At 41.8% G+C, this 21,952-nt stretch overlaps 1 protein-coding gene across 3 annotated transcripts in view; it reads right to left on the bottom strand.

The window, feature by feature from the left end:
• Positions 1-21,952, bottom strand: part of LOC126475037 (acetylcholinesterase-like) — a 136,494-nt gene that overhangs the window by 18,683 nt on the left and 95,859 nt on the right. For all 3 annotated transcript variants that reach the window (XR_007586645.1, XM_050102583.1, XM_050102582.1), the window contains exons 7-9: positions 13,213-13,363; positions 7,222-7,403; positions 775-904 (exon numbers count right to left, since the gene is read on the bottom strand). Coding sequence is in view for 2 of the 3 variants with exons in the window: in XM_050102583.1 (XP_049958540.1) it covers positions 775-904; positions 7,222-7,403; positions 13,213-13,363 (463 nt within the window). In the remaining variant the exon portion in view is untranslated. The remainder of the gene's footprint in view (positions 1-774; positions 905-7,221; positions 7,404-13,212; positions 13,364-21,952) is intronic.

Here is a 21,952-nt window from a genome sequence, read left to right as displayed (position 1 = left end):
TTGCCGTACAGCGACTGCAAAACGAGTGAGAGCGAGATCTAGGGACCACACAGTGTCAAGAAGACAATGCACGGTTCCCTGCGAAAGGACTACACTACGAGAGGACCATAAGATTGACTGGTTCTGACGGACAGACGAATTATAGCAGCGGCAATATGCGCAGAGGTTACAAGCAAAGTGTGACAATGTAACGCCGGGAAGCTTGGTTGTGATCTGCAGTAGCAATGTGTCGTCTAGTGCTCCCTCTACACCACACTCAGCCAGAGTATAATGGGACACTGATTGTCTTTACGTAGTGCCCAGCGGAGGCTCACTTCTGTAGATGGCATCCGATCGATGCCAACGTGCCAATAGACGATTTGGTTTCTTTCTACACGTCATTTTACTAGTCATCTGCAGTTTACTGGTGTACACCTTTGTTTGAAGCCTTGCGGCGTATTGGTCGTCGAATACTGTTCTTCTTTCCTTAGAGTAGCGCTAGACACATCAAGAGCGTGAACAATGGAAACACCAGCATAATGGCTTGCTGTCGTGCTGTGAAGTTTCCATCAGGAAGGGCATGTTCGTTTCCGTACATTTTCATTTGAAGCTACTGCTCCGGTTCGCGTGTAGGCAAGCGGGTGTGGGATTCAGGATGACGTACTCCTGACCATGTAGCGGTGGCAACAGCTCACAAATACTAGAAATGATCTTTAGTTTTTTTGTTAAAGCGAAAATAGAAACAATAGTGACATTATCGATATCATTGGGTAGCACAGTGATTATTTTACTTACCCCATGGATTTGTAAGAATGATGTCTCCTCTGTAGTCGAATATATAGGAATGAAGGGTCAAGTTAGAGACCTCTACGACTTTCTTTATCATGGCATCGTTGGGATCAGACCATGCGAAGTCTTCGAAAAACTGAAAGGAAGAGACTTTTGTACATTATTAAGAAAATAGAAATAATTACGGCAGATAAACTCTGCCTGTGCTTTACGGAAGGAAGATGGAAAGGCAAAAAACGAATAAAAATTGAAAGACTGACTTGAACTAACGTAAGCTACTTGGCAGCACTGAGGCGTTACTGATCGAACAGAATGTCGTAACAGTCGTATTTGTTGTAAATATTTGCCCGGCTAATTTTCTCTGCCCCGTATATACTTTACACATATTTTACAATGTACACTTATTGTTTCTCGGAAATGTTTTACTGACATGTGTAAGTGAGCTATGATGGTCTAGGTGAGGCTTATATAATACTAATACATCGACAAAGATCTTCCCCGTTGGGATACATGGCAAAGACATGCCGCACATTTACAGCGCCCTTAGATACGAAGTGAAAAACATAAAAATAAGAAAAGACACAGGCAACAATATGTTAAAGAATTCTATGAGAATAATTATGGCCAATTGTAAATACTATTTACGTGTCACGTAGAATGCGAAACGGAAAAAGTAAAACTAAAATTAGTGTTTTCATACAGAGGCAAACATAAATCAATAACTAAAAGTTCAGCAGTGCAATGAGAAAGTCCGTTTGGATGAAGGTAGCAAAAACATATAACACGTTACTGGAATGGTTGAAATGCTTAACAGAGAATTATGTATTAAGTTACACAAAGATGGAGAAACGCAGAAAAGTGTTACGAAGTCTTATTCAACAATTGGAATGTGATACAGCAAGAAACGATGTCTCTTAGAAGTACATTTGAAAACATCAAATATTTCATTTCAATTGAAATGTGACATCAGTGGTCAGAAACTGAAATATACTGATATATGTTGCTTAAGGAAGACCCTTGATCTATGCGATCGTAATACTTAGGAAGAAAGAACTTAAGTAAGAAATCCTTTGCTGTAAGGAATAAAAATTAGGCTAGCCATAGTTCAAAGTCTTCAGAGGTACTTAATGTGGTGTTGGAAGTAATGAAGTTGTGGGAGATGAACACCTTAATACGTAGAAGGCACTGCTGTAGACGTTGTCAACGTTGGGCGTCGAGAGATAAAAAGGTTAACATTGGCCAGCAGTGAGAAAACGTTCGCTAACGTACGGATATGTCTATGTAGAAAACAATATGTGATCTCAGATTAATACCAAAGGTTTTATTTTTCATTGAAGGTATGTATTCCATATTTATCAATTTCTTGACAGTGGTAAGTGTACCAGTCTTGCGAACTCATCTAATGGTGCATTATTCCTAATACGTGCATCGCGTATTACAAAATGTAGTAAATCCGACGCCTAAGTTTAAATAGGATACTTCGGAAATGAAACTACCTTTCGTAAAAGTTCGCAACAGTGAAGTCGGTAACGATATCCGACGCTGTACATTTCGACAATATCGAAACTAGGAAGGGCTGTCGGTAATTCATAACCATTTTCATAAAGCTAACAAAACTGGTGTCCTACCCTAACAGGCAACCATTTGTTGTTGGATATAACTCTTTCTACTACAACTCTGTAGTTGTTTACAAAGTATTCCTACGCCGGTGGATGAGGTCTAAGCCGATTTCAGTGTAGGGAATTGGGATTCTGGTGACGAATTCAGCTAAACATGTAGTTACATAACTTCGTACTTACGAAAACAGTTGGCCGTCTATCAAAAACTGTCCGACAAAAACACAGGCACAGAGTGACTAGCAGTTGTGCCGTACCATCATGTCAGTTCATCGTTAGACGTGTTTATTTACGCACAAGGCTTTCACAACTTTTCAAAGGAATCTTTATTGACGGCGGCTGGCTTTGTTCAATCCGAAGTTCGTCTTTTGATTTGTTTCGGACAATTTTACGACGGCCGATTAGGTAAAAACCTACAATGTAACATACATCAAATCTCGAACGAATCTTGAATTCTGCAGGCAAATATAAGGTATAGTTGGACCTACGGCTTTTTTAATACTCTGGAAATTTTCAAGTTACGACAGTCTGAGATACTGTAAGCTTACCTTAACTCTAGCAGTACCAACGCATTGTCCATAACCCACATTACCACAGTGGGATACTTTATGCCCACCATGAAGAGATCATGATTTGTAAACAGGTTCCAGAGCCTGGAAATATCTTGTAGCACATCCTTAGCGACATCAACGCACTTTCAATAATGTACACTACCGACTAGGACTGGTGAGGGGCGGGGGCAGATTACTTAATCCCAGCATAACAATTTTAAAAAAAGGTAAAATTCGTTAAGATTTTGATGTCTAAGTAATGTCTTGAACATAGAATACTCAATATGACATACATTGGGGAATGTGTTCTACTACTAAGACATACCTTTCTGGTTTAAGTTTAACTGAATAAAGAAACGTTTGTGAAATCTGCTGCAAGAATTCATTAAAAACAATAAACATTTTTTCAGAATTTTAAAATATAATGTAAATGACTACATCACAATATTTTCAAAAGGTCGGCACACAGTACCCCCTCCTCCTTAGTACTGCGAGGGTTAAGCAAAGATGCTTCACATATGATAGTAAGGATTGTAGATTTTTTCCGTATTGTTATATTTTTAAATTTTCTATTGTAGGTTACGAACTATTTTTGTAAAATTCTCAGTTATTTCTCCGGAGTCAGTTTTGAGAGTACTTTCTAAACTCAGTACACCATATGCGACATTTTCACTACGTAAACCAATATCTCCAGATACCCGTTGTTTTTCGTTCTAAAGACGCCATACAAGTAGCCAATATTCAATATATGAATGATATCCATTCCGTACCATTTCATTATTCAATTTTGCAACAACAAAAAATTCATGCTATATTCCGATACACTCGGCACAGAGTTTGTTATCATCTTTCCCTAGTCGTTGTGAATAACTGAAGTAGAGTTTTGTTGTGGACGTATCTGCCATAAGGACGCACTGAGCTGATGGCCAAATGGTTGGTCGATGTGGGAAGCCAATTCAGAGAACCTCTCTTACTTTGACGTAGCATGGGATAATCCCATTATCTAAAATATTTTCATAACTGTCTTAATTACCTTTTCACTGATTGAAGATAATGATCCGCGTCCAAACCAGGATCTCTGTAATATGCCAAGAAGACGCTCTGAACAATTATCGTCCTTGCACGTTGACATAATTTTCAAGGCATTCGATAGGTGCACACATGAAAATATTCTTCAGTAGGTTACATACAAATGAGAGCATTGTTTGCACCTCTCTACACATATTCGTGCATTCGTTCATATGATCGATAGCATATTACGATTCGCGATGAAGGAAACTCGGGCCTACCGTCTATTTAAATATAGCTCTCTCATTTATCTCTGTACTGAAGCTGCGACACAGCTACGATTACTGTGTTGCCGCTGATGTTTGGCAGGTCTCTCGTAAGTGCGCTATCGAGTACGGCGACACCTGGTACGTTAATTTTGCTAGTACTATCAAGTGTAATATTCATACTTCTCATAACGCCTTTAGTAATAGCACAGAATTTATTTAAGGTGGTACTATACTATAACTTATTCCGTTTTAAGTCGAATTCGTGACATGAGCGTCAATACTACAATTCTTCCACCTGCGTCATTTCGCGTCGTGTGTATGGGAGGAAGTGATAAATACGTTGCCCACTTTCTCTTGGCAAGAGAGGTCTCGTAAATTTTGACAGTTAATCTCTCCAGTATGTATAACGCCTGCCACTGAAGCCTCATAAGGATCTCTGTGATGCTCTGTCATAATGAAACTTTAAAAATAAATTGAAATTATTTATGCTGGACAAATGTTTCTGCTGTATGGACGAAAATATTAATAGATAGGGGGATGCGCTACATTAATCCTGTTTGTCCTTAGGATAGTTAGATCAATTGAAAATACTGTACACTAGAAACTCAATACGTCTGTTATATATTTTCTGTATTGCCGCTGTACACTGGAAAAGCGATTTTTATATCGAACATGTTCCTTTACTTAGTACTTCTAGTACAGCAACACATACACTCCTGGAAATGGAAAAAAGAACACATTGACACCGGTGTGTCAGACCCACCATACTTGCTCCGGACACTGCGAGAGGGCTGTACAAGCAATGATCACACGCACGGCTCAGCGGACACACCAGGAACCGCGGTGTTGGCCGTCGAATGGCGCTAGCTGCGCAGCATTTGTGCACCGCCGCCGTCAGTGTCAGCCAGTTTGCCGTGGCATACGGAGCTCCATCGCAGTCTTTAACACTGGTAGCATGCCGCGACAGCGTGGACGTGAACCGTATGTGCAGTTGACGGACTTTGAGCGAGGGCGTATAGTGGGCATGCGGGAGGCCGGGTGGACGTACCGCCGAATTGCTCAACACGTGGGGCGTGAGGTCTCCACAGTACATCGATGTTGTCGCCAGTGGTCGGTGGAAGGTGCACGTGCCCGTCGACCTGGGACCGGACCGCAGCGACGCACGGATGCACGCCAAGACCGTAGGATCCTACGCAGTGCCGTAGGGGACCGCACCGCCACTTCCCAGCAAATTAGGGACACTGTTCCTCCTGGGGTATCGGCGAGGACCATTCGCAACCGTCTCGATGAAGCTGGGCTACGGTCCCGCACACCGTTAGGCCGTCTTCCGCTCACGCCCCAACATCGTGCAGCCCGCCTCCAGTGGTGTCGCGACAGGCGTGAATGGAGGGACGAATGGAGACGTGTTGTCTTCAGCGATGAGAGTCGCTTCTGCCTTGGTGCCAATGATGGTCGTATGCGTGTTTGGCGCCGTGCAGGTGAGCGCCACAATCAGGACTGCATACGACCGAGGCACACAGGGCCAACACCCGGCATCATGGTGTGGGGAGCGATCTCCTACACTGGCCGTACACCACTGGTGATCGTCGAGGGGACACTGAATAGTGCACGGTACATCGAAACCGTCATCGAACCCATCGTTCTACCATTCCTAGACCGGCAAGGGAACTTGCTGTTCCAACAGGACAATGCACGTCCGCATGTATCCCGTGCCACCCAACGTGCTCTAGAAGGTGTAAGTAAACTACCCTGGCCAGCAAGATCTCCGGATCTGTCCCCAATTGAGCATGTTTGGGACTGGATGAAGCGTCGTCTCACGCGGTCTGCACGTCCAGCACGAACGCTGGTCCAACTGAGGCGCCAGGTGGAAATGGCATGGCAAGCCGTTCCACAGGACTACATCCAGCATCTCTACGATCGTCTCCATCGGAGAATAGCAGCCTGCATTGCTGCGAAAGGTGGATATACACTGTACTAGTGCCGACATTGTGCATGCTCTGTTGCCTGTGTCTATGTGCCTGTGGTTCTGTCAGTGTGATCATGTGATGTATCTGACCCCAGGAATGTGTCAATAAAGTTTCCCCTTCCTGGGACAATGAATTCACGGTGTTCTTATTTCAATTTCCAGGAGTGTATTTATCATCGGTAGAGGTCTCCGAAAAACTTTTTCATGTTTTTGGAAGAGTCACGGTCGATTAAGAGCCTGTCTGGTTTTAAATTGTTAAATACCTAAAAGTAACGCCCTTATAACACTCTTTTATGGTACTCGTACTCGCGAAGGTGCTTATGTATCTGACGGTTACAACCGTTTAAGGATAGCCCTTTCACTTTTCTCTGATGGAAAGTTCTGTGTGCAGTTACTAAGCTGTTCAGGTATTCTGTAAGCTAGTACTTCGTTCACTACTACAGAAAGTAGCTGTAGGAAATGCCTTCCGGAAGTAAGTTCCAAAATCATACAAGAGAATTTCGTTACTGAAAGTGACGGTCTTTGGTCCACCGAATTACCGTAACTGATACCAGAGGGGGAGAAATTCCTTCATCTTAATATACGTAGATTTGCACATATGTTACCATCCATCTGTTACCCTACTTGGGTAGATTTTCTAATGTGTCATTACTTAATACCGATCTTGTTGGCCTTCGTACAGCAACTGAAAAGAGGCACTTTGTTAAATTACTCCGCTGTGAAACAATTTCCGATGATCAGTTTGACGTCAGGTGTGTCATTTTTCCTGCTGCCACTATCATCAACAAGTGATTGAGCAGATGATTTTTATCTACAACTGTTGGTCAGGTCAGTAGCAAAATTTTACATTAGAATTCGTTGGACGATTATCGTATTGGTCTTCTGCGAAATTTGGTTGCATTGGGCTTCCGTTTGTCGGCAACGCTTTGACTTTCTTTAAATCCACAGAGAGCAACCACATTGATTGACCGAACACTTTTATTCACATAAAACAGATAATCATGACAATAAGGAAGTAGTGTTAGTACTAGCTAATTACTCACGGGGATCAGAGTGTCTGGATCGTCGGCAGAAATGGTGTTGTTGCCGAAGTAGAAGTCTTTCACCTTCCAGGCGGCCTCTGTCTGCTGTTCCACGGTAGGCAGGTGTAAGCTGGGACCTATCACAGCCGCGAAGTCTTCATTCAAATTGGCAATCAGTTCCGGTCTCTGAAGGGGGAAGGTTCCTGCAACAAAGCTACAAAGAATCACCTAGAGCAAAGAACTGCAATGGGTGATTCACTAGGACTATAACTACGAAGCAGACTCAACAAGCGGCCAGTCCACTGACGAGCACAGTACACATACATTTACCGAATTGGGCAAGGGTGCAGATAAATCGATTAACACACGAGAGAGTGTGACCACACTAGACTGTGTGGCTGGTCCTGGCGGATGTTCGAGTCTTCCCTCGGGCATGGGTATGTGTGTTTGTCCTTGATAATTTAGGTTAAGTAGTGTGTAAGCTTTAGTGACTGAAGACATTAGAAGTTAAGTCCCATAAGATTTCACACACATTTGACCCTTTTTTGACCACACTAAGAAATACTGACACTAGACAACATTTACTAACAGGGAGCCCGGCTCAGATTTATAAACACCTAATAGCGAAATTCGCTAAACTGGAGTATGAAAGAGACACACATAAATGATACAGACATCACCCTCCGAGACAATAAAACGGGTCTGCTACTTATACGTTGACGCATAATATAGGGTTTTTCCGTTAGAGCGTGCAAAAGTTTAACAGGACATAAAGGAATCTCCACTGAACAATTTGAGATAGGGAACCTGGGGTCGAAGAAAGCAGCTTAAGGAGATAATAGAAATAAAATCATATTACTGTATACTTTTTTATTTACTCTAGTTACAGTTGACTGCAAATACCATCATTAACATAATAAACGTACTGTTTGTATTTTATCTTACAAAATACGCTGAAACTGACGGCTATTTACTTCAATGCAAGCATGACATCGGCGAACAAGGTTGTGACGCATTCTTACATATATCCCTGGTGTGTTTCGAATCATATGACAGGCAGCTATAATTCTGGGAACTAATTTCATCTCCGTATCCACTGAGGTCTCATACACATAATACACCATTTAGATGCCTCCTTAAGGAATAATCAAGAGGATTCAGTCAAATAACCTCGCAGGGCATGGAATAGGACCTCCCTTTCCAATCCAGCGACCAGGAAATACCGACTGAGAAAGCAGCGGACGTCCACACTGAAGTAAGGCGGTGCATCGTCATACTGTATCCACATCCTCTCACGAACAGCCAATGGCACGTTCTCCGACAATTGAGGTAGAACTCTTTGCACGAACCTCAAGTACAGGTGGTCATTCAGACGGTCAAGTAGAAGATGCGGTCCAATGAGATTGTCGCCAACAATTCCGTCCCTGATACTCACAGCACAACGTACTTGATAGTGTGACCCTGCTACAGCGTGAGGGTTTTCCTCGTCCACACATGGCTAATATTGCTGTTCGAAATACCATTACGATCAAATGAGGCCTTGTCAGTAAACAGCACGATTTCGAGGACATCTGGTCAATCAATCGATTGTTGGAGTACCCACTGTAGAAAGACAGTAACAAGCAATGCGTAGATTCCTTTTTGCGTGATATGGGTGTGATTGTTCGTTGAGTACTCGCGACACGCTGGTATGCGCAACGCCCATTTCACGTGTAATACGTCGAGTACGTGTAGTGGGGTCCTCTGCAACACGTTACAGCACCTCCTCTTCAAAATCGGCTTTTCGAATGGTCCTCATGTTGCCAGGTTTTCGTTTCTTCTTTTTAAATCGCCGGCGAGTTAGTGCGACGGCTTTATCACCTGAAGATGGTGGCCAGGTGGATCGCCGAAATATTTTGTCCAGAGGACGGTATGTTACGGCTGCAGACCCGACATGAATATCACAACCCAGGTTCTTATTTATGTATTCTCACAGTGCCTCCTATTGTAGTAGAATATAATGAACTGACTATGACGTCTTTATCAGAAACGATCCACCAACTAATAAGCGCAAGTTCCACGCCACGCCACAGTGCGTCGCACCAACTCGTCTCATCCCGTGGATATTGTACTGCCACTGCTGCTACCCACTACTGCTGGCATCTACCATGCCTCCGTGAAGGGGCGGCCCAAACCCCTTTGCAGATGCACGAGACCCTCTCGCAAGTCTCAGACGGAGCCCCGCGCAAGATGACTGACACATATGGGTGTGCACTGGGTTCATACTTGCTGCTTTATATCACCAGACTCACGTCTAGAAGCTTACGTAGACAGCATATACGTCATTCAACATACTACCACGAGATGGGAGCACAATACAGAGATACTATAACAGAAATCAGAGCTCACATAGAGCATTGTAACAGTGTAAGGAACACTTTCTTTTACGTCGTGTCTACTACATACTAAAACTCAACATTCTCTCCATCTAGTAGTGTAAAGAGCTAAAACTAAGATCTTCACTACTAACCAGCCTATAACAGAACAGTGCAGAAATACTTTAAAATAAATCAGAGTTCATGTAGAAACATTTAACTGCACAAAACACATTTTTTACGTTGGCCTTACTGCACACGAAAACTCGTCATTCTCTCCACTGTGTACTGTACTGAGTTATAAATAGAGGTTCTGCTACTAATCATGCGAGGAAAGTGCTCTCAACCTCTGTACAATCAAGTGTTACCAGCCCTCCTAATAAAGCTGTTTAACCAACAGGTGTCCTAAACTAAACAGAAATATATAATGGTAATCAGATAGCGAATTTCTACAGCAGAGAGTAACTAAGTTATTGTTAAATTTATCTCTCGGATGAGGTACTGCGAACAGTTCGGTGATAGGGTTGTTCTCATCAGAATCGACAGAAGAATAACACCGACAACGATAGTTCAGGTATACATGGTGGCGTCGCAACCGATGATGGAAAGGTAGAGAATGTATTTGATAATACTGAACAGGTAAGTCAGTACGGAAAGATAAGAAATGGTTCAAATGGCTCTGAGCACTATGGGACTTAACATCCGCGGTCATCAGTCCCCTAGAACTTAGAACTACTTAAACATAACTAACCTAAGGACATCACACACATCCACGCCCGAGGCAGGATTCGAACCTGCGACTGTAGCGGTCGCGCGGTTCCACATTGAACCGCCTAGAACCGCTCGGCCACCCGGCCTTCACGGAAAGGCAGATGAAAATCTAATTGTCATAGGGAATGGAATGCGGTTGTAGGGGAAGGAGTAAAAGAAAGGATTGTTGGACAGTATAGGCTTGGTACTAGGAATAGTGCAAAAGGAAGACTAATTGAGTTCGGCAATAAATTTCCGCAGTAACATCGAATACTCTGTTCGAGAATTACAAGAGGAGGAGATACACTTGGAAAAGGCCAGAAGATACGGGAAGACGTCAGCTAGATTACTTCATGGTCAGACTGATATTCGGAAATCAGGTACTGTGTTGTAAGTTGTGAACTGAGTCTATATATGCTCCAGGGCACCCAGGAGCATATATAGACTCAGTTCACAATTTAGTAGCGACGAAGAGCAGGCTGAAGTTTAAGAGACTAGTCAGAGAGAATCAACGCGCCAAGATGTGGGATACGTTAGTACTAAGGAAAGAAGAGATACGCTTGAAGTCTCGAAGGCTATAAATACTGCCATAAGGAATAGCTCAGTAGGCGTTTCAGTTCAAGAGGAGTGGACATCTTTAAAAAGGGTACTCACAGAAGCTACAAAGATAGCAACAGTCAAGGAACCATGGGTAACAGAAGAAAAACTTCAGTTGATTGATGAAAGAAGGAAGTAGAAAAATGATCAGGGATAATTAGGAATACAGAGGTACATATCGCATAGTGATTAAATAAAAGGGAAGTGCAGGGAAGCTAAAGCAAAACGGCTGCATGAAAAACGTGAAGCAATCGAAAAAGAACTGATTGTCGGGAGGACTGACGCAACATATAAAAAACAAAAACCACCTTCCGTGAAATGAAAAGAAAGGTGGTAACAATAAGGGTGCAACAAGCAGAGGAGAGAGCTAATAGTTGGAAAGAGTATATCGAAGGTCTCTATGAGGGGGAAGACTTGGCTGATGAAGTGACAGAAGAAAAGGCTGGAGTCAATACAGAACAGACTGGGGGTCCAGTATTAGAATTTAAAATAGCTTCGGAAGATTTAAAATCAAATAGGGCAGAAGGGATAGACAGTATTCCATCGGAATTTCTAAACTCGTTGGGAGAAGTAGCAACAATACGATTATTCACGTTGGTGTAGAATGTGTGAGTCTGGCGATATACCATCTGATTTTCGGAAAAAGTCATCCACACTAAGAGTGACAGGTTGTACAGCATTGTGCCAGAATCATGAGTATCTTCTGCAGTCAGTATACGGTCTGTAGTTAGCTTTTGTGTGAGCATGAGCACTTGAATTCGCCAAACTATATTTATGTTCGAACATATGGTTTATCTTAAATTTGACATGCTGATATCCTGTGATTTTCTTGATTTTCAGATGCTTACGCATGATATATACCTCAGATGGAGATGATAATGTGAATTTGTAAAGGATAAGGTATGGTACTTTTCCAAGTATATGGACAATTAGTTTTGTACATTGTTATATTTGTCTTGTAAACCTATTATGCTGGCAAATTGATTCTGTACAGTGTAGATCCGAAGGTGGTTATCAAAATTAAGGCTTTAAAAGAGACCTTGGATTCTGAAGTTTTTCTTCTCTCTTTGTTTTTGGCTGAAACATGTACACCTATCCTTTCAATTAACACTGCCAATACTACATATCATTTCTTACAGTTTGTTAATCGCTGTTATTATTTTAACACTGAAACTCAAGTTTCAAACAGTTATAACATGTAACAAGTAGAAAAAGTACTGTAAATAGGATCTGTTGCCAAACATAGTATGTCTCAAGGCAACAATAAATATATGCAAAACATGTCAAATAATCAAACTCCTATGTTGAAAGAAGTGATAGCAGTATGCATTACTAAATCTCAAAGCTATATCATTATACGTCTTTAATGAATTGAAAACAAGCAATATGACTGTAGGATTTGCAATTTATTATGTTTCATAGATAGAATTAAAAAATGAAGCCAAACATTTCTTAATAATTAACTACTTCCTCTTAGAATTAAATGCCAAGGCTTTTTAATATTTGGTATGGAACAGATGTGATTATCTGTAGAAAATTAAGTGACGCAGAAAAATGGTACGTTAAGATTCGTGTGGGATTCTTTGTCGGCAACATTGGGTAGATGTTCGGCAAAATAACATATTCTTCAGTACACTTGTTCTTTACCATGTGCGAGTGTCATATCTTACGATCTTACGTGGACTGGTCTAGATAATCTCATGATTTATTAACTGGAAATCAAATAGTTATGTATTGAGAAAATTGCTGTACCGTGGACAATTTAAAGACAACTTAGTTAATTTGTCTATAATTAAACTACGATACATTTGAGTCAGCGCTCTGAAATTATGGGTCCGATAGACATTAGTGTTGCTGTTTTTCCTGTAGAAGCAAATAAACTCAAATTACTAACGTAGAGTATTCTTCAGCAAGGTGTATTCCAGCTGTTTGTATGTATTTCTAATACTGTGTCATGTAAAGCTGAGGACTATAATATTTGGGGCAGAGGATGGTGGTGAGTCAAGGGTTGGAGTGGGGGAAGAAACAACGATTGACTAAAAATGCATTACCTTATAGTATCTTTTTCAGTTCAGATTTTAGATTCTACACATTTACGTAATAAGCCACTAACTCTGATACAAATGCCGTGATCACAAGATTAACAAGAGTCAGCTGTCAAATAATGGAAGATGCATATAAGTTACAGAAAGTTTCGCCGAAACATTTCCTGTTTGAATTTTGTACTAGCCTTGTACTGACCTAGAAAAACCTGTCATGCAGCACAAGTGAAGCAGCTTCAACTCGGATGCGGCAAACACGAAATACGTACCAATTTCGGCAGAAACAGTGCCCATCATGATTGGCACGTTGTTGAAACGGCCGTCTATGAGCATCTGATTAGGGGACTCAGTAACTACAGCACCCTCCACGTCTGGCTCGATATTTGGTTCCCATGGACGGTGTATAACTTGCTTCTTTTCCTAAAATGCATAAAATGAAAATATAAGTCACACTTACAGCCTTTTAAGTGGTGTAGCTACCACATGTTTGCTTAGAAATAAATGATACTTCGCGATGTTCACAGCATTAATCGTTTTTATCTTGTGGAACAAATGCCTAGTGACAATAGGCATGTTTATTGAGAGGATTGTTACATGAATCTAACTATAAGTGAATTTTGACAAGTCAGATGCTGGTTAAGTATTTTTCACGTTGGCTACAGTTGTTTTATTTGCTGGCGGTCACCATGTACTTGTTATTTTTGCACAGAGTAAGCAAACAGCGCAAGCAATGAGCACTGTGGGACAAGAGATCGCGAAGTGCACAGTGAAGTGATACACACTGTTCCAATGGAAGTGTTAATTAAAGAAATAAAGGAACTGATGTTACCATAATGTGTCTAGCAATAGATGCTGTGACCCGAGAAAATTATTTGATCACTGAGCTATTATTATTTCAAATTTGACGTGGGAAAGCAGCTGCCACCCCTGTGTGTCCTAGAAAGTAAAATTATGATCTCCATAAGCCAAAATTCCATTCTACCCCACCACACCCACAGAAATATTGTCCGTTTGAATTTTGTATTAGTCTTGTATTGACCAAGACAAAATCAGTCATGCTACACAAGTACAACAGTTACAATTCGGATGGAGCAGACAGAGAATTTTAATTTCCATAAGTTATTACTACTTCGATCACTTACAAATCATTTTCAGATACAAAGAATATTTATTTTTCAGAACTAAGGCTTACAGTAGAGAGGAAAAAGTTGTGGGAAGAATTAAAATAATACAACAGACAGCTCTTTCAGACCGATTTCTGAAATATAAAAGATGAGCCAACCACTCTGAAGCAAACTAAGCTCTCCAGGCTAAATCTTAAACTGGAACCTAAAATTATCACAAAATTGTCAAGGTTTATCACACTTGACTGGTCATCACATAAGCTAGAGAACAGGTCTCCACTTAAATTTGCATCTGCTGTCTCACCGCGATGGAAAGTGTACTCACCGCCTGCCATTTATCCTCCCACCGTGTCACAGCTTTGAGTCAACAGCAGAATGACTGCAGGGGAAGGGAAATTGAACCACGTTTTGTCCCCTGTAAATCCCTTTCGCTGCTTGGTCTGCTTGATTATTTACCCGAATTTCCGCGGGCGCTGATACTCAGCGCGGAGATACAATTTTCCCTTGCAACTAAGAGAGAAGCAGATTTTCTTGAATTTGTTGTAACATTATCTCTGAGGGTGAAATTGTTGTAACATTATAGGACACTAAGGAAATTTTAGCAGACGAGGAACTTATTGCTATGAAGACACATCATTTGCCCCAGAGCTTTTTCCAGGTCGACAAATCCTATGAACGTGTCTTGATTTTTCTTTAGTGTTCCTTCCATTATTAACCGCAACGACATAATTAGGTCTCTCATGCCTTTACCTTTCCTAAAGCCAAACTGATTGTCATCTAGCGCATCCTCAATTTTCTTTTCCATTCTTTTATATATTATTCTTGCAAGAAACTTGGATGCATGAGCTCTTAATCTGACTGTGCGGTAATTCTCGCTCTTGTCAGCTCTTGCCGTCTTCGGATTGTGTGGATGATGCTTTTCCGAGAGTCAGACGGAATGACGCCAGACTCATACATTCTAGACACTAGTTTGAATAGTCGTTTTGTTGCCACTTCCCCCAATGATTTTAGAAATTCTGATGGAATGTTATCTATCCCTTCAGCCTTATATATCTTAAGTCCTCCAAAACTCTTTTGAATTCTGATAATAATACCGGATCCCCTACCTCTTCTAAATCGACTCTTGTATCTTCTTCTATGATATCTGACAAATCTTTCCCCTCATATTGTTTCAACCTATCCGCTCTCTCCTCTGCATTTAACAGTGGAATTCCCGTTGCACTCTTAATATTGTCGCCCTTGCTTTCAATGTCGCCGAAGGTTGTTTTGATTTTTCTGTATGCTGAGTCCGTCAAAACTCTCATTGCCTTTTCATGTCTTCAGATTTTCCCTAGAGCCATTTAGTCTCATCCTACCTGCACTTGCTATTTATTTCATTCCTCACCGACTTGTATTTCTCTATTCCTGAGTTTCTAGAAACATTTTTGAACTTCCTCCTCTCATCGATCAGTTCAAGTGTTTCTTTTGTTACCTACGGTTCCTTCGCAGTTACCTCCTTGTACCTATGTTTTCCTTCCCTACTTCTGTGATGGCCCTTTTTAGAGATGTCCATTCCTCTTCAACTGTACTGCCTGCTGAGCAATTCCGTATTGCTGTATCTATAGCCTTAGAGAACTTCAACCGTATCTCGTCATTCCTTAGTACTTCCGTATCCCACTTCTTTACATATTGATTCTTTCTGACTAATATAGTTAACTTCAGGCATTTCTTCATCACTATTACATTGTGATCTGAGACTATGCCGGCTCCTGGGTACGCCTTACATTCCAGTATCTGATTTCGAAATTACTGTCTGACCATGATGTAATCTAACGGATATCTTCCCCTGTCACCTTGCCTTTTGCTAGTATACTTCTTCCTCTTGTGATTCTTGAAGAGAGTATTCGCAATTACTAGCTGAAACTTTTTACAGAATTCAGTTAGTCTTTCTCCTCTCTCATTCCTTGTCCCAAACCCATATTCTCCTGCAACATTTTCTTCTGCTCCTTCCCCTACAACTACATTCCAGTCTCCCATGACTATTAGATTTACATATCCACATGGTTCAAATGGCTCTAAGCACCATGTCATTTAACATCTGAAGTCATCAGTCCCTAGACTTAGAACTACTTCAGCCTAACTAACATAAGGACAGCACACATATCCATCTCCAAGGCAGGATTCGAACCTTCGACCGTAGCAGCAGCGCGGTTCTGGATTGAAGCGCCTAGAGCCGCTCGGCCACAGTGGTCGCCATTTACATATCCCTTTGCATACTGTATTACCCTTTCAATATCCTCGTACACATTTTCAATCGATCTTCAGCTTGCGACGGCGGTATGTATACCTGAATTCTCGCTGTCGGTGTTGGTTTGCTTTCGGTTCTGATAAGAACAACCCTATCACTGAACTGTTAATAGTAGCACACACTCTTCCTCTTCATAATGAATCCTACTCCCGTCATACCATTTTCTGCTGCTGTTGATATTACCCTACATTCATTTGGCCAGAAATCCTTGTTTGCTTTCCACTTTACTTCACTGACTCCTAGTGAGAGGAGTTACCATACAAAGGCTGTAAGAGTCCTCGAAAGCAACATTCTTGGAGCTACTGAGGATATTGTGCCTCCAAGTGGTATCACAGTCCGTCTTCATATAAAAAAATTCGACTCGTATGTTATCAAAGGTAGCGTGATATCTTTGACGGGCTCTGGAGGCGACGAGGTAACTGTCTGTCCACACAAGGTGGAGACTGACCATCTGGTGCAAGGCCTTCCCAAGGCAGACAGTGATGGTAACACTACGAGAAATAATAGAGCATTTAGGGTCCTTCTCGGTGTTTAAAATTGGGATTAAAATTGCCTCACTTCACGAGTCTGCAATGTCTCCTACGGTCCATATGCAGTAATAAAAAGTGAGGAGGGTTTATTTGCTTCGCACCATGAGGTTCAGTAGCATTCCATAATAGAACACAGCAGTTGTCCCCTTCATCATTGGTAGAACTGAAGTCTTACCTTCCTCCCCTTCCCCAACCCACTCCTCCCCCACCCCCACCACCACCATCCCAGAGGCCATTCTGAGGAGTCGGAAAGCTGGAACCTGAATGGCAGTGACTGAAAAGACCCTCGTATACGAACAAACTTGTTTTCCAAGTTTCCTCCTACTCAGCCACGGATTTGTAAAATAAGCCTGTATATATAACAACAATATGTGTCATTGTAATCTCACTTTTGAAGCAGACGCTTTTAGTGGCAATGGCTACAAATGCAGATAAAGAATTTCTTACACTCTGGCACTGTGTTTAAAGAAGAAGAAGAGGAAAACCAAATGCTGCTGAAGGGAATGATTTAAAATGAGAGATCTGAAATGAGACACAAATATAAGCACTGACACCTGGTCAAGGAAGTATGACACTCGGAACCTGATGATAAAATCAACTTTCTGCGAATGGACAGTGAAACTTTCAGTAAATTCTTTAGAATGACTTCGCCCTCGCATTGCAACAGAGGACACAAGTATTCGAAAATTTATTCTCTGCTGTTGGTCCTCTAATAACAGTTCATTAAAATACCGTAATTTGGGCAAATATGGCATAACGTACATCGTCCTTGCAAGAGTCGGAGAACTTTATTTTTTATTTTATTTTATTGCACTCCTACTTGTATGTTATGTATAGAAGCCGATTTTCTTCTTTAGTCTGTTCCAGCGTAGTATATGACTTGGAATGATGTGACACCTCTACCATTTTGGTACTTGCGGTGCTATATTGTTTTTATCCCCACTTGTGCTTTCCATAGTTGTGGAAACTCACGATACAGTGGGATAACATGTAATATAACAGTCTTCACGAAACCTATATGTCCTAGCATCGCCGGCCGCGGTGGTCTAGCGGTTCTAGGCGCTCAGTCCGGAACCGCGCGACTGCTACGGTCGCAGGTTCGAATCCGGCCTCGGGCATGGATGTTTGTGATGTCCTTAGGTTAGTTAGGTTTAAGTAGTTCTAAGTTTTAGGGGACTGATGACCACAGATGTTAAGTCCCATAGTGCTCAGAGCCATTTGAACCATTTTGTCGTAGCATCAACACAAACACCGTTCGCCATCTTGCCAGATTTTCGGTCAGTAAAACTTTCTGGTAAATGCGTCCAATACGGTCTACGAATTGACGAGGCATGTACACCGGCATGTACACCGAGAGATTTTTATTCAAGAAATACGTCGCGAATGACTTCGTAGCCACAATACGGTCTACGTTTGACAAATTTTTCAAACTTCACCGTGCACGTTTTTGAAGGACATGATGTTCGCCGTTGGCTGTAGAAAATTATTAGTTTTACTCCAGTTTTGCAGTTTACGCCTTTAGGCCACTGTCAAGTGGTATTCCATAAGATTCCGCTTCAGAACATATCAGAATTCTAAAATCTTCCGACACCTGCCTACATGTCATCGTCAGAGCTAAGATTTTTCACTTTAGGAATACTGTAACAAACAGTACATGGTTACATGTTTGGCGAACGTAGTGAAGTTGACAAATTGTTTGATCGTTTGCCGGAGCCTTAACTCTGACAAAATATTGCGCCATGATCTGAGTAAAGTTTCGCGGGTTGGTCTGGAGACTTCCGTTCCCCATTGCAACAGCCACTTTGGGTCTCCCACCTCTACTAGAAATCCTGCAAATGACCTTCCATACGACTGAACTTTCAGTGGAACAGTTTATGATGTCCTGGAAGCATTTCCACGATTATGTCTTGCCGTTTCTAATAATTAGGTAACATTTCACCTTTGTCGCCCGAAAGGCTGCGAAGTTCTTTGCAGTTGACCGTCTCTTGAACCTACAGTCAGCCATTTGCCTGGATTGGACTTCTGAGTGACCTCCATAGCACCACCAAATGAAAGGCTGCCATTTTAGCCGACCTGTAAATATCTACATCGCAACTACATGGTTACTCTGCCTGGTAGAGGATTCATCGAACCACCTTGAAGCTATTTCTCTACAGTTTCCCTCTCGAACAGCGTGGGGAAAAACGAATGCTTAAATCGTTCCGAGCGAGCTCTGACTTATGTCGTTTTATTGTGATGATCATTTCTCCCTGTGCAGATCTGCACTAACAAAATATTTTCACGCTCTGAGGAGAGAAGTTTCTGCCACAACGTGAAAGTCTTTTGTTTTAATGATTCCCAGCTCAGTTCGCATATCATATCTCTGGTACTCTTTCCCTTTTTTCGCAGTAATACAAAACGACCTGCCCATCTTTTAACTCTTTTGATGTCCAATTTGACGCTTATCCCACAACGCACAACAATATTCCAGAAGTAGATGGACAATCGTAAAGCAAGCAGCCTCGATAGAGCCTGTGAAATGGATGTTTCAGTGGCGTGTTGAATAGACTTGGTAATATGATGGACCCATCCTTAGACACTGCCACAGTGCATAAACGTAAAAGTTCGATGTAAAGCATCCAGTCTTCCTTACTGAGCACCCAAATTGGCTCCTGTCTTTTGGGTATCAATCTGTTTGGCAGGTGAGTACAGATCAGGAAATGGTCACTTGAATACAAGCCATTGATCACACCCCATTCAAAGTGTGTGCGAAGTATCGAGAGTATACCAAGTGGTCAATAGCAATGAATGACCCTCTTGAAGTGTTGATGTGTGGACAGTGTCCTCTGTTTAATTGATACACATGTGATGACTTTACGAGACCCTTAATTGGTAGGTGCAGAAACCCAAACAACAATCTCTGTGTTAAAATCTCGATAATGGTGTAAGGGTGGGAGAGCTGAGGGTGAATTTCATGAGAGCCAATGTATCTAAAACTTCATGTTGGGGAAGGTGAGGGACCATATTGTAAATCTATGTTGCACATGCACTGATACAGCGATTGTTTGTAAGCTGGTGGATAGGGATAGAGGCGAGAAGTCTTATTAACGCTTACGAGAATAACAACTCCTGCAATAAATTTAATCTCACGAAGATCGTCATTTTTTGGAGGATCTAGCAACATAAACCCGGAGCATCAAATCGTTTAAAACTGGAGACATACAGGCTGATTCAAAAAGAATACCACAATTTTAAAAATGTGTATTTAATGAAAGAAACATAATAGAACCTTCTGTTATACATCATTACAAAGAGTATTTAAAAAGGTGTTTTTCACTCAAAAACAAGTTCAGAGATGTTCAATATGGCCCCCTCCAGACACTCGAGCAATATCAACCCGATACTCCAACTCGTTCCACACTCTCTGTAGCATATCAGGCGTAACAGTTTGGATAGCTGCTGTTATTTCTCGTTTCAAATCATCAATGGTGGCTGGGAGAGGTGGCCGAAACACCATATCCTCAACATACCCCTATAAGAAAAAATCGCAGGGGGTAAGATCAGGGCTTCTTGGAGGCCAGTGATGAAGTGTTCTGTCACGGGCTGCCTGGCGGCCGATCCATCGCCTCGGGTAGTTGACGTTCAGGTAGTTACGGACAGATAAGTGCCAATGTGGTGGCGCTCCATCCTGCTGAAGTATGAATTGTTGTGCTTCTTGTTCGAGCTGAGGGAACAGCCAATTCTCTAACATCTCCAGATACTGTAGTTCAGTTACAGTAGCACCTTCGAAGAAAAAGGGACCAAAAACTTTATTGGCTGAAATGGCACAGAAAACGTTCACCTTAGGCGAGTCACGTTCATACTGAGTTGTTTCCCGCGGATTCTCAGTGCCCCATATACAGACATTGTGTCGGTTGACTTTCCCGTTAGTGTGGAAAGTTGCTTCATCACTAAACACAATCTTTGAAACGAAAGATTCATCTGTTTCCATTTGAGCAAGGATAAAATCACAGAAATCGATTCTTTTAATCTTATCAGCTGCAGACAGTGCTTGAACCAATTTCAGACGATAAGGTTTCATAACTAAGTGTCAGTGGTCTGCACTCAGGTAACCATTTTCCAGTCGCGACTTACATGCTAAACATATTGGTGCCTAACACACAGCAGCAAGGATGGCCAGACTGGATATTTTACAGTAGTGTTAGGTGACATAAACAGTTAGTCACTCACAATTATTGTCACCTACATCTACATCTACATCTACATCCATACTCCGTAAGCCACCTGACAGTGTGTGGCGGAGGGTACGTTGAGTACCTCTATCGGTTCTCCCTTCTATTCCAGTCTCGTATTGTTCGTGGAAAGGATTGTCGGTATGCTTCTGGTGGGCTTAATCTCTCTGATTTTATCCTCATGGTCTCTTCGCGAGATATACGTAGGAGGGAGGAATATACTGCTTGACTCTTCGGTGAAGGTATGTTCTCGAAACTTTAACAAAAGCCCGTACCGAGCTACTGAGCATCTCTCCTACAGTCTTCCACTGGAGTTTATCTATCATCTCCGTAACGCTTTCGCGATTACTAAATGATCATGTAACGAAGCGCACTGCTCTCCGTTGGATCTTCTCTATCTCTTCTGTCAACCCTATCTGGTACGGATCCCACACTGCTGAGCAGTATTCAAGCAGTGGGCGAACAAGCCGACTGTAACCTATTTCTTTTGTTTTCGGATTGCATTTCCTTAGGATTCTTCCAATGAATCTCAGTCTGGCATCTGCTTTACCGACGATCAACTTTATATGATCATTCCATTTTAAATCACTCCTAATGCGTACTCCCAGATAATTTATGGAATTAACTGCTTCCAGTTGCTGACCTGCTATTTTGTAGCTAAATGATAAGGGATCTATCTTTCTGTGTATTCGCAGCACATAACACTCGTCTACATTCAGATTCAGTTGCCATTCCCTGCACCCTGCGTCAATTCGCTGCAGATCCTCCTGCATTTCAGTACAATTTTCCATTGTTACAACCTCTCGATATACCACAGCATCATGTCCAACAAGCCTCAGTGAACTTCCGATGTCATC

Source organism: Schistocerca serialis, chromosome 4 (assembly GCF_023864345.2).
Source record: "Schistocerca serialis cubense isolate TAMUIC-IGC-003099 chromosome 4, iqSchSeri2.2, whole genome shotgun sequence".
Classification (NCBI taxonomy): Eukaryota; Metazoa; Arthropoda; class Insecta; order Orthoptera; family Acrididae; genus Schistocerca; species Schistocerca serialis.
The sequence above is the reverse complement of the archived record's forward strand: the minus strand, read 5'-3'. Positions and strand labels throughout refer to the sequence as shown.